Source organism: Grampus griseus, assembly GCF_964374135.1.
Source record: "Grampus griseus genome assembly, chromosome: 14".
NCBI lineage: Eukaryota > Metazoa > Chordata > Mammalia > Artiodactyla > Delphinidae > Grampus > Grampus griseus.
This window is the reverse complement of record NC_139008.1, coordinates 21,121,986-21,135,312: the sequence shown is the minus strand read 5'-3', so window position 1 is coordinate 21,135,312 and position 13,327 is coordinate 21,121,986. Positions and strand designations below refer to the sequence as shown.

Genomic DNA, 13,327 nt, shown 5'->3' with positions numbered 1-13,327 from the left:
GTCTTTGTGCATGTGAGGGAGGTGTTTCCCCAAAGAGACCCCTTTCAAGAGGTTGTGAAGTGGGGAAGAAAACAAATGCTTTTTAAGCATCTCCTGTGTGCCAGACATTTTATACAACCTTATCAAGCGCTAAGATTCCAGCTCTGGGCACGAAAATGGAACATTTTAACTAGTACTCCATCCATTCCAAGGTAAATGTGTAATTTCCAAGAGGTTGGGTTGAGTATTGGAAATAGCTCATGGGTTCCCATATCTGTGAACCCCTTGTTATCCAGACTCTCAGGTGGGGAGCCCTGGGATGAGATCAGCTCTAGAATTTAGTGATTGTAACATGATCCCCCAGAACCATTTCCAGCAGGGGAGGGCCAGGAGCTGCACACCTGGTGACCCCAGAAAGGGTTTGAATGTTGGGGGGTGTGTGCAGTGGGGAGGGCTGATGGGCACCGTTCACCCATCTTCTCTCCATCTCCCAGGGCCTTACTGTCACAGTGCTTTCTCTGACATTACCACATGACCTTACATTTTTCAAAGCACTTGCAGAGAATGTTCTCATATAAAACTCTTACACCGGGGCTTCCCTGGTGGCGCAGTGGTTGAGAGTCCGTCTGCCGATTCAGGGGACACGGGCTCGTGCCCTGGTCTGGGAAGATCCCACATGCTGCGGAGCGGCTGGGCCCGTGAGCCATGGCCGCTGAGCCTGCGCGTCCGGGGCCTGTGCTCCGCAGTGGGAGAGGCCACAACACTGAGAGGCCCGCGTACCGCAAAAACAAACAAACAAACAAAAAACTCTTTCACCTTCTTGCCCTATCCTTAGTAATTTTCACCATTAGCATGGCTTCCATTTTTTTTTTTTTATAGTTACACCAAAAATAGCTTAGCTATTAAGAATATGGGACCTGGAACCAGACTTCCTGGGTTTAATCCTGGCTCTGCCACTTACAAGTTGTGTGATCTTGGCCATGTTACTGTGCCTCTCTGTGCCTCCATTTTCCCATCTGTAAAATGGGAGCTACTAAGCTGCCTACCTCATTAAGACCCTTGTAAAGATTAAGGACATCTGCACAATACGGGGATATATGTATATGTATAGCTGATTCACTTTGTTATACAGCAGAAACTAACATACCATTGTAAAGCAATTTTACACCAATAAAGATGTTAAAAAAAAAGAACATCTGCAAATAGTAAGTGGTCAAGAAATATTAGCTATCCTTAACATGGTTATTAATATTCAGTCTTCACTTCTTCTGAGTCTTCTTTTTTCATCAGACACACTTTCAGATCCTTTCCCTGGCCTGGTTGCTTTCTGGTGGACACGTCTGAGAGTGTCAGTGTCTGGTCATGATCGACCAGGTGGTCCAGCCATGCTAAGTTAAGTAGATTTCATACGAATGCTAAGAGCATCCACTGATGAAGTGCTTAGTATCCGCCAGGAAGTATGCTAATTAGTTGGTATGGCTTTTCTCATTTACCTCTCACAGTATTCCTCATTCCTTCATTCATCATATTTAAGGAAACCTCCCCATTAAAAGCTTAGAGAGGCAGGGCTACCCTGTACAGTAGTACAGAGTGTACACTGCACAACCATGTGCTGCAGGCTTTCAGAGAAGTTAAGCAACTTGCTACAGGTCAGATGTCTCGTAGAGCTGGGCTTCAAACTCCAGTTGGCCTGAAGCTATGTTCTTAACCACTAGATACAGTGCTCCCCGTGAGACCAGGATTCAAATTCCATCTCTGCTCCTACGTTGTTCTGCCTCTTGTGTTTTTTTTTTTAAGGATTAAATTATTTTATTCAATTCAATAGATTTTTTTCATTAAGAAGTTTATTTATTAAAAAGTTTTTTTTAAACATCTTTATTGGAGTAGAATTGCTTTACAGTGGTGTGTTTCTGCTTTATAACAAAGTGCCTTTTGTGTTTTTTCCCTTTTGAAGTCATCATCATCTGGTGATGTTGGTTGGAAATAAACTCTGCCTCAGAGAATCCCTCAGGGTGGACAAACCCCTTATCTCTGAGTAGAAAATTGGGGTTTTTCTGTGGCTAATTGAGCACATGCTTTCCTTGTGCCCTTTATTGCCTCAGGAGGAGAGATGGCAGAGTTGGTTGGATCTAGATTTAAGGCCCTGCACCACTACTTGCCTTGGGCAAGTCACTTGATCTCTCTGCGTCTCAGTTGACCCTTCTGTGAAATGGGGCTAATGAGAGCACCTACCCTGCAGGGCTGTGATGAGATAATCCGGGTAAAGGGCTCAGCACAGTACCTGGTACGTGGCAGCTGCTATGATCGTGACCTCTCGGTGCTAACTGGGGTGGGGCTGCGGCTGCGGCCCCCAGCTCTGCGCCCTCCGCCAGCATCCCTTGTCTTCTCACACAGGCTGGGGCTGCTGGTTTGTTTCTACGATGACCTGGAGCTGCTGGACGCCGCTGTGGCCCAAGTCCTCCTTCACCAGATGATCAAGTGCAGCCACCTGCGGGGCTTCCAGGCTGGTGTTCAGAAGGTGCAGAAGGGCCACAGGGCCCTGGAGCCTCAGCCTCGGTTTCACTAGCCAGAGAAATGGGAAGAACAGTCCTGCCCGGCCTTTGAGAGAAAACATGTAGGGTTTATCAAGATCTAGGTCCAGCCTTGCAGGTGGTATCTCAAACACTGGGATGAGCTTAAAATGGGAAGAAACCACAAAAAACGGTAGGAAAAGCTTGAATAGATCAAAATTCAATCAGAGCAGCCACTTCAAACTTAAATGTGCATAAAGTTGCTTGGGGATCTTAAACGCAGATTTAAGGCCTGGGTGGGGCCCGAGACTCTGCGTTTCTAACAAGCTTCCAGGCGATGCTGAATCTGCTGGGCTGGTGACCATGAGTGGCATAGCAAGGAGACACAGCAGTGGTTCTCGAACCTGGTTCTGTGTTAGTGGCACGCCCCTCCCCCAGGCTCTACCCCCCAGAGATTCTTGTGTCATTGGTCTGGCCTGTGGCCTCAGATGCAGCCAGGGTGGAGAGCACTGGAATGGAATGTGTTTGCTGAGTTCCTAGACCAAGGTTTTGGACCAATAGGCACATGGGGACTGTCTCGTTTCCCGCCTCACTCCATCTCTCTCTCCTTTCTTCCCTTAAAGTCTTAATTCTGCCCGGCTTCTCTCACTTCTTTTTGTCTTTCTCATTGTTTTAATTGAAAAGATGACATGAGAGCAGTATTCAAGAAAGTTTGATAACATCGTCAATAATTCCACAGCAGTGTCTCACACATCACAAAACCCTCGGTCCCATTTGGCACTTTACATAGTAGGCCTTGTCTTGGTCAGTGCATATTTTTGTTTTCCAGGAAGAGCAGCCTTCCCAAGCAAGCTTGAGCAAAAATAAGAAAATAAATGTACTTTAAGGTCACAGGGGTAGCTGTGACCAAGAAGAAAGTCAGATACTATGAGGTATGAGAAAACCCTTTGGATCATCTAGGTCAGTACTCAAACCTGAGGACGCATCAGAATCACCTGGAGGGCTTGTTAAAAACAGCTTGAAAACATACCCACATCCAGAGCCTCTGATTCAGGAGGTCTGGGGTGGAGCCTGAGAACCTGCATTTCTACCAACTTCCCAGGTGATGCTGATACTCCTGGTCAAGGACCACACTTTGAGAACCACTGCTTTAGGCCTTTTGCAGATGTGGGAGCCAGCTTTAGGGAAGGGGAGCTGCTGAATTTGGAGAAAGCCAGGAACTGTGACAGCTGTTTCTTTCACTTTACTCTGCTGCCCCCAAGTGGCCATCTAGAACACTTGCGTACATTCGTCTGACATGAAGATATGGTTTATGCAAGTTCAGGTGTTAAAACGTGAACCGTTCTCATTTTTTTGTACAGAGGTCACGTTGCAATAGATGAGTTTATCACCTTCTGTACTGGAAGCAGTTGGGAAGCACACTTGACTATAACTAGACAGGCATGTTACAAAAAATAATGAAGGGGATCCCAGAAATATGAAAACCTGTAACACATAATTTTAAATGAAAAATATAGAGCAGAAAATTGCACTTGTGTTCATGTTACAACTATGTAAAGACTACATGCCATAGTTTATTTATAAAGGCATAAGAAGTTTTGGAAACATATACACCCAATTGCTAATCATAGTAATTTTTTTGAGGTAAGATTTTCAGGAGACTTTCACTTCCTTGTTACTGTTGAGAATTATTTTTACATAGATTATATATTATTATGAACCACCCCCCCCAGCTATTTCATGAAAGAAAAGCAACCATATAGACAGGATATAGAGTTCAAGGTCATAAAAATAAAATAGTTGCTACGGGAGTGTGGCTGAGTGAAGTGAACAAAATTTCCTTCTGCCACGCTTTAAGGTTGATTTAATAACAAATTAATATTTAAATGAAGCATAAAGTGAATTTGTAGCATACGAAAGTCAAAGCCAGAGGAGGTGGTGTTCTCAGTGGGGCGACTCACGGTCTGGGCTTAGCAGGAGTCCCTCCCCTTTTGACAGGGCAGGGTCGGTCGAGGGTGCATCCCGGGGTGTAGTCAGAAGGAACCACCATCTTGCTTGCTATCGACCCTCACCCCAGCTTGCTCCCCTTCTAGCTCAAAGCCGACCTCCTGGAAATTGCCACAGAGAACCAGACCCTCAACGAGACCCTGGGCTCTTTGTCGGATGCAGTCGTGGGCTTGACCCACAGTCAGCTGGAATCCCTCTGCCCTGAGGCTGTGCACGGCGCCATCTCGACCCTCAACCAGGTCTCGGGCTGGGCCAAGAGCCAGGTCATCATCTTGTCTGCCAAATACCTGGCCCATGAGAAGGTCAGTTGGAGCTTGAACTCTATTTTAATGCCCTGAGACCCAAGGGCCAGTTATACACACACAACAGGGGCAGCCAATCAGTAAGAAGATGGTGCCAAGGGGGACTACCTGGGTTCGAATCGTTGGTCTGCCACTTATTAGCTGTGTGACACTGGAGAATTGGCTTAACTTCTCTTGGCCTCAGTGTCCCAGTTTGTAAGACGGGGATACAGTAGCACCTGTTCCATAGGATTATGTGAGTCACACACGGGAAGAGATTAGAACAACACATGACCTAGAGTATGAGCTCAATGAGTGTTAGCTATCTCTGAGTTAATCCTTTAAGCTTCCCAACAACCGTCTGAGGCCAGTAGTGTTATAACTTCCATTTTCCAGGTCATTCATACGAGGCACAGAGTGTAAAAGGGAATTGCCAAGGCCACATGGAAGGGGCAGAGCTGGGACTGAACCCAGGGCATCTGGCTTCACATCCTGCTTGCTTTACTCCCATGCTAACTACTTCCATCATGACACCATGACCAATGCCCACCCATTCTTACTTTCTGACTCAAGACCAAGGATAGACCATTCATCTTGTCCCTTCAGGACTTCCAGTGACTTTCGTCTGAAGGCTTTGCAGACCTTCTGTGTTGACTGGGGCCACATGGGTCCACTCTGTGAATCTGATTTTAGGGAGCTGAGGGACACTTGTCTCGTTCCTCACAGCCCTGGACCAAGAGGCTTGTCTCATTCCTGTGTCCAACTCTTCCTCCAGAGGGGGTGAGGTGACTTTTGCTAAGAAGCCAAGAGCTCAAAAGGTCTTGCCTTCTTTGGGGATAGTAAGAGACTGTCCATTCTACAGGGAGTAACTATAGGAAACCACTCAACGGTTTTTTGCAGAACCAAGGAATGTCTCTGATTATATTACATCTAGCATCTTCACTCCAAAGGAGTGGGGGAAAAACCAAGCGTGATTCCTGTTAGAGTGGCCAGCTATAGTTGTATTTGTCATAAAATATCACACTCATGTCCTAAAACACTTCTTTACTTCAACTCAAAGCTTCCACGTGAAGGTAGATGAGCGTGGGGCTTTGCCGTGTCAGATGCCTGCCGGTGACATACTGAGGCCGATACTGAGGCCAGTGGGCTTTCTCAGGGTCCCATGAGAGCGGGTGGGCTGGGTAAACTAAGAGTCCCACGACCTACCCGAAGGTTCTTGCCCATTGTTGCCAACGTGGGCCCAGTATCGCCGGATGTTCAGGTTTTTTTTTTTAATAAAGCAGAAACTCTAATATGGATTTTTATAAGATTCCTCCAATATTTAAATCTTGTCAGCTAGTTCAGATTACACACAGAAAAGCCCATTGCCTGGTCAGCTGTGGCACATGGATAGCACATTGCTAGTTGTGCTGTGGCCTCAGGTGGCATAGTGATTCCCCCAGTGGTACAGTTACTGGTGTCTTGTGTTTTGATACTTAACTCTCTTTCCTGATGGAAAGAAGGAGGATCTGGGAGGGCAGCTTGTGTCTTGGTCACGGTGGTTCCCCAGCACCCGTCTGGATACTTGGCCTGCAGTAGGGCCTAGTAAACGTCCGAGTGGTGGAGGCCCGGAGCTGGGCCTCATCCTCCCTGGCCGGTGCCCCCAGGTGCTGTCCTTCTACAACGTCAGCCAGATGGGCGTGCTACTGGCTGGGGTGGGCACCCAGGCCTTCCACGCCATGGACCGCAGGGACCTCGTGCAGCTCCTGAGAAGCACCATCTCCCTGCACGTGTCCGACTTGTCACCTGCCCAGCAGCACGGTGTCTTGAGCAAGGTGAGAGGAAAATGTCTGGTCCGCAGCCCCGGGGCTCACAGAGCGTGTGGTTTTGGGGCTTTGGGAGTGGTCTGTGTCTTTAGGTGGGGTTGTTCTGAACCTGGAGAATGCCTTCCCCTGACGCCCACCTTCTCTCCTTTCCAGAAGGAGCCTCTGGGGGTTGTGCCTTACTCTCTCCAGACCCTGGTGCTCTCCCCAGCCAGTCAAATCTGGAAGACTTTTCTTCAATTAGGTTTCTTGCTGTAATAATGTTTTAGGAGTTTGGTTTTCAAATGTGAAAATGAATCCTGAATCCCCCTACTGCTTCTGAACGCCCCTCCTTTCATGCTCTGAAGCCATGTCCATATTCCTCTTTCTCACTTGCCATGGGTCTTCTGGGCATCCTATTCTATCAGACCTGCCAGGTCCTATTGTACAATCTGTTAAGAAACCAACCCAAAGGGTTCAGCCTAATTTCAACCAACACCTTGCAGATAGCTGTCACGCCTATGGTTAAATTAAAGAGTGTGGGTTTTGGAATAAGACAGACTTGGGCTTAAATCTCATGTATCGACTTTCAGCCTTACTCGTTAAGCCTCGGTTTTCTTATCTGTAAAATGGGGATAAGGATCATCTCCACCTCCTTGGGTTGCTGAGCAGACCTGATGGATTTTATTGCCAGTGAAGCACTAGAGAGAGTGCCTGGCCCTCACCCAATGCTCCATGTACCTTCTGCAAGGTCGTTATTATGTTTCTTCTCACTTTTGACAGGTGATGGAAGCAGGAGATACCGCCTCGGGCATTGTGGAAATACAAGGGGCTTTCTTTAAGGAAGTGTCTCTCTTTGATTTATGGAGGGAACCTGGATTCAACTCCACAGTCCTGAAAGAGAAGGAGCTCCGGCGGAGTCAGGTACGACTGTGACTCCCAGAGGTGGTGCCTGGGTTTCTGACTGTCTTGTGGGAAAGGTCTGTTCTAAGGTTAATTTGGTAAAAGAAACTTGTTTCTTGTGATTACACTCAGGAGATAGAATAGCGTAGTGTTAAATTAGACGAGACCCGAGCATGAATTCCGGGGCTGCTGTTTATTAACTTTGGGGTCACTGCTTCTCCTCCCGCGGCCTCAGTTTTCTCCTGGCAAAACGGGGATCATTTCTCAGGAGAATTGTGCTGGGCAGTGCACTGTGCATAAGAGCAGTTATCACTGGGGCCTCCTGGGGAGGGTTGGGCTGTGGAGGCCGACTTGCGGCCTCGGAACTTCCCCTGACTTGCTGTTCATTCCCTCACTCGTCAGTGTTTGTGGAGCCCCTGCCCCCCAGGTGCCAGGCGCTGTGTGTGGTGCTGGGGACACAGAAGCGAACAAAACAGAGGGAAGTCCCTGCCCTCAGGGGGCTTCCATCCTAGCGAGGGAGACAGTGCGGAAGGTCAGCAATTAAACGTGTGCCTTGTTAGGTGACGGGTGCTGCTGCTGAGCACTAAGGAGGAAGTAAACCGGGGGAGGGCCAGACCTTTTAGGGGGTGAGCTGTTTAGACAGGTGACCTCGCTGAGCTCAGAGAGGTTGTGGAGTGGCCGCTGTGAGGACTGCCTTCTACCCTGGGCAAGAAAGGGAGCTGAGGGGCGTCTGAGAAGGGACAGGATCTGACTTTGGTTTTCGAAGAATCACTCTGGCTGCTGCTTGGGGACTGAGTTGAGGAGAGCAGGGAGGAAACAAAGGGACCAGTTAAGAGGCTACTGCGTACAGTGGCCTGGACCAGGTGTTGGCAATGCAGGTGGTGGCCAATGGTCAGATTCTGGGTACAGTTTGAAAGTTAACAGTGACAGAATTGGCTGTTGGATTGGATGCGGGTGTGACAGAGGGGAGGCATCAGGCCTTATGTGCCCGTGATCTGTTGCTGGTTACCCACCAGCGCCAGGTTCAGTGGGGTAGCAATTATTTTATCTACTCCCATGGTTCCCAAGGCTCTTGCTTAGGCTTGTTCACAAAGTTGGATTCAGCTGGTGGCTGGGCCTGGCGTCTCATTCATGTGTCTGACATCTGGGCTGGGGAGACTCAAACAGCTGGGGGTGTCTCTGGGTGTGGTCTCTCCATGTAGTGGGTTGAACGGTACCCCCCCCCCAAAGTTATGTCCACCCAAAACCTGTGGGTGGGAATGTGACCTTATTTGGAAAAAAGGGTCTTTGAAGGTTTAATTAAGGTCTCAAGATGAGATCCTCCTTGATTATCTGAATGGGCCCTAAATCCAGTGACAAGTGTCCTTATAAGAGCGGAAAACGCAGACAGCAGAAGAGAAGACAGACTTGAAACACACAGAGGAGAAGGCCACGTGAAGACGGAGTCAGAGACTGGAGGTGTGCAGCCACAGGCCAAGCAGAAGCCACCAGAAGCTGGAAGAGGTGCGGGAAGATTCTCCCCAAGACCTTCAGAAGAAACCTAGTTTGCCGACACCTTGGTTTCGGACCTCTGGCCTCCAGAGAATAAATTTCTATTGTTTTAGGCCACCAGGTTGGTGGTAATTTGTTACGGCCTTTCTAGGTGTCGGATACTGTCCAGAATGGTGGCTTTGGGCAGCTGGCTTTATAGGGGTGGTTCAGGGCTCCCAAGGTGTGTGTCCCGAGAGAGAGCTGGGAGAAGCTGTCATCTTTGGTGACCTTGGAAGTCACATAGCATCACTTCTGCTGCGCTCTGTCTGTTGGGGCTGTCGCAAAGCTCCCCACCATGCCACCCACCTCCAGCTACAAGCAGACTCCATCTCTTGATGGGGGAGTGGCTCCGGAAGCTTCTAGAAGAGCATATTAGGCAGAAAATAGGCGATCACTTTGGAGAATATGTCCTGCCACGTGTGCTTTGAAGATATTTTTGTCTCAGCAGCTGAGTTGATGGAGGTCATTCCCTGAGATGGCGGAGATGATGGGGGGACCCTGGAACTTGATCCTGTGCCTGAGGAAATCTCTGGGGCCACACACAGAGTGCCTGGAACTTACCTCCCCTGCTGCTCCTTTCTCCTGGGCTCAGCTGTCATGTCACCGATGCCTCCGCCTAATGCCAGCTCATAATTTATTCTGTTTAGGGAATTATGTTCAAAGTTTCAGAGTCTATAAAATGGATGAATGTCGTATTTGATTGTATATGCACGTTAGGTGTTCCGTAAAATTACGTTCCTTGAAACAAATGACGCCCCTGCCTACGAGGCCTTGCTCTCCTGGGGGCCCACCTGGGAGGGCTTGAGGGGAGCGCTGTTGTGAGCAGGACTTACTTTACTTTTGGAACTTTCTAGCCCATCCTGGTCTATTCATCCGTCCGTTTTGTTTTCTGGGATGCCGTGTGCTCAGAAACAGCAGGTGGGCATGAAAATAGGGGCTCTAGGGGGTCCTCAACTGGGCAGCAGCTTCTTAGAGCACAGGAGGTAAACTTCCAGGCTTGCTGCCCTGGCTTTGCTCCTCATTCACCTCCTGGAGCGCAGGGTCACCTGGGGTGTGAGAGCATGGACTCTGCAATTACCTGACACCAGCTCAAGTCCCTGCTCTGCCGCTTAGCAATTGTGTGGTTCTGGGTAAGTAACAAAGCCTCCATTTTCCCATCTGTAAAATGGGAGCATAGGACTCGTCACGGTAGGTGAGTGCTCCACCCCCATGGCAATCATTCTCTTCCCTCAGGCCTTGTTCCTTTTTGAGCTTCTGTCAAAGACAACCAGGCGGCCCGAGGAGCTCTTGAGGTAAGCCTGGGGCTGACGAGCCCTCTGGAGTCTCCCTCCCGAGGAGCCTATTTCCCAGGAGGGAGAGTTGGACAGTCCTGCCTGCGGCTGGTGTCAGATCAGATCTGCCTTTGCTTGCTCCTTCTTTCCTCTTCCCTACTCTCCTTTTCTCCTGGGTCCCTGTTTTGTTCTGTAGCGCAGGGCAGCTGGTCAAAGGTGTGATGTGCTCCCACATTGAGGCCATGAGCGTGGACTCCTTTCTGGCTCATTTCCAGTATTTTGAGAACAACTTCTCTCTGCTTTCACCGTATCAGGTACCCTCGAAGCACTTCCTTGTTTCTAATTCTCTCTCCCTACCCGGTCGCTGGGTGAATTAACTGTGGCGTCTTAAGATGCTTGTGCCAGGATCATACTGATGCAAGTGATGATATGGGGCCAAATACGGAGCCAGGTTTTCTCCAATTTCTTTTTTAAAAGCTCCACATACCTATGTCTCTACAGCCAGAGTTTCAGTAGATTGGCTATTCTATACCCAGATTTGAACCCCAAAATTCACTTGGAAGGGATACCGTTTTGCATGTCCACAATTATGCTTTCCTGGGCCTGCAGGTCATACCCTCCTCTAACTTTCATACCCTTTCCAGAGGTAGCCTAGAATGGAAATAGTCCTCTAGGAGAATTTAAGTGTTCATTTAAAACTTCATTTTCCGGGCTTCCCTGGTGGCGCAGTGGTTGAGAGTCCGCCTGCCGATGCAGGGGACACGGGTTTGTGCCCCGGTCCGGGAAGATCCCACATGCCGTGGAGTGGCTGGGCCCATGAGCCATGGCCGCTGAGCCTGCGTGTCCGGAGCCTGTGCTCCGCAACGGGAGAGGCCACAACAGTGAGAGGCCCGTGTACCACAAAAAAAAACAAAAAACAAAAAAACTTCATTTTCCAAACAGTTAAGGAGACTCTTTAACCCTTTGGGGAGACCAGAGGCAGTGACTGACTTTCACTGTATCTAAGTGAGTAAAAGCGGGCCTTGGGGGCAGCTTTGGACTTGGAGTGCAAACGGTCGGCTGTACAGAGTCTGAGAGGGTGAGCAGGTGGCCTGGTGCATTTCAAATCTGAATGAAAAGTTTCCAAACAATGACTTTTCTTCCCGAGAGCCAGGAAGGGAAAAGCCGGGTGTATAATCCTTTGAGATCATTAGAGGAACAGGCAAATTTTTAATGAAGCCTGTCATTCCCTCAGATTGTTCATTCTGTCAGTGGTCCTCAAACTCGAGCTTGCATCAGCATTGCCTGGAAGGCTTGTCCATGGGTATAACGTTTCAGTTTTGGTGGATGAATAAGTTGTGGAGATGTGCTGTATAACACAACACCTGCAGTTAACAATATGGTATCTGCATTTCACAATTCGCTAAGAGGGTTGCTCTCAAGTTATGTGCTCTGTCCACAAAAACCAAAACAAAGGGACAGGAGGACACGTTGGGAACTGTTGGCCATGCCTATTACCTTGATTGTGGTGGTGGAATCACAGATGTTTGCATATGCCCAACTCATCAAAGTGTATGCATTTAATATGTGCAGTTCTTTGTATATTGATTATACCTCAAAAAAACTGTTAAAAAACCAGAGATTGCAGAGCCCCACTTGCAGAGTTTCCCTGGGGTTTCTGGGGTGAAGCCTGATATTTTTCATTTCTCATGGTTCCCTGGTGAGAACCACTGAACTATATTAAAAGCCTTGCCCAGGTAGGGTGGGAAGCAGGTTATTTCTGAAACCTGGACCTTGGCGTGGCTGTCTCCTTCCACTCATCAAACTGATGCAATGGATGGAGTTCAGGCCAGCTTTGAGGAAGACCTACATGTTCAAACAGGAAGAGTTGTCCCAATAAAGCTCCTTACCTGATTTTGCCCAGTTCTCAGAACCTTCAAATACCAGTTAATTAGAAAATTTGCCTTTATTGTTTATCTTTTAGCTGAAAGCACATTACTATAAAACAAAACAATAGAGAGAAAGTAAAATTTCTCCTAGAGCATGGTTTCAACAGGGGACCATTTGGCCATATCTGGAGACACCGTTGGTTGTCACACCTGGGGCAGATGCTACTGGCACCTAGCAGGTAGAGGCCAGGGATGCTACTTGACATCCCATAACACAGAGGACTGCTCCTGCAACACAGTTACACTGTCCAAAATGTCAGTAGTGCTGAGGCTGAGAATCTCTGCTCCAGAAGTTAACTACAGAGAAAGTTTGCTATTGACTTGGAGAATTTTTCGTATATATAGAACATATCTACATGTAATTTAAGGCACACAAATGAGCTCATACCATACACAATGTTCTGTTTAAATGTATATAATGTGCACGTGTGCGTACACGCACGCACACACACACACACACACGCATAAATCTACCAAAGTATTTGCATAGTATTCCATTGTATGGCTATACCATAATTTGCTTAACCAGTCCCCTACGGATGTATATCAAGGTTCCATCTCACAGCTTGCAGTTATAAATAAAACTGTGGTGAGCATTCTCAGACTTAAATTTTTGTGTGCATCTTATTATCGCCTCAGTTTCTTCATCCATACATTGGGTGCAGTGGTGTTACCTACACTGTAGGGTGTTCTGTTTAATAAGTGAACGTATGTAAAGCACTTAGAACAGTGCCTGACACACCGAAAGCACAGTCTGTGTTTGCCCTTGTTATTATTGGACTAAATTCCTGGCACTGCTTTAATCTTTTAGATTAATTGTTTGGCGTGGAAATACTGGGAAGTTTCCAGGTCCTCTATGCCACCCTTCCTCCTGGCTACACTCCCGTAAGTGAACATCAGTCTCCCTTTCTGGCTCAGTAAGATTGGCAGGTGTCACCAAAGCCAAAGTGATTCTCTCTCCCTGGGTGTTGGTGAGGAAACAGGGGCAAGTGGACAGTGCCTTCGACAGTTAAGTCCTTGAGAATCAGGATTTAAATTCTGAGCCTCACGTTGATATTTTAGACGGACTCTCCTGCTTTTTCTTGTTATTTAAAAACCAAAGCCAAAGCAACCTGAGCCTGAAGGAGTGAGTGCCAG

The 13,327-nt window shown here is 48.0% G+C and overlaps 1 protein-coding gene across 1 annotated transcript in view; it reads left to right on the top strand.

Moving 5' to 3' along the window:
- Positions 1-13,327, top strand: part of OTOA (otoancorin) — a gene marked incomplete at both ends in the record, with an annotated part of 59,881 nt that overhangs the window by 18,803 nt on the left and 27,751 nt on the right. The window contains 7 exons of the mRNA XM_082671269.1: positions 2,374-2,497; positions 4,583-4,798; positions 6,424-6,591; positions 7,342-7,482; positions 10,225-10,283; positions 10,459-10,576; positions 13,002-13,075. Of these exons, the coding sequence (XP_082527395.1) occupies positions 2,374-2,497; positions 4,583-4,798; positions 6,424-6,591; positions 7,342-7,482; positions 10,225-10,283; positions 10,459-10,576; positions 13,002-13,075 (900 nt within the window). The remainder of the gene's footprint in view (positions 1-2,373; positions 2,498-4,582; positions 4,799-6,423; positions 6,592-7,341; positions 7,483-10,224; positions 10,284-10,458; positions 10,577-13,001; positions 13,076-13,327) is intronic.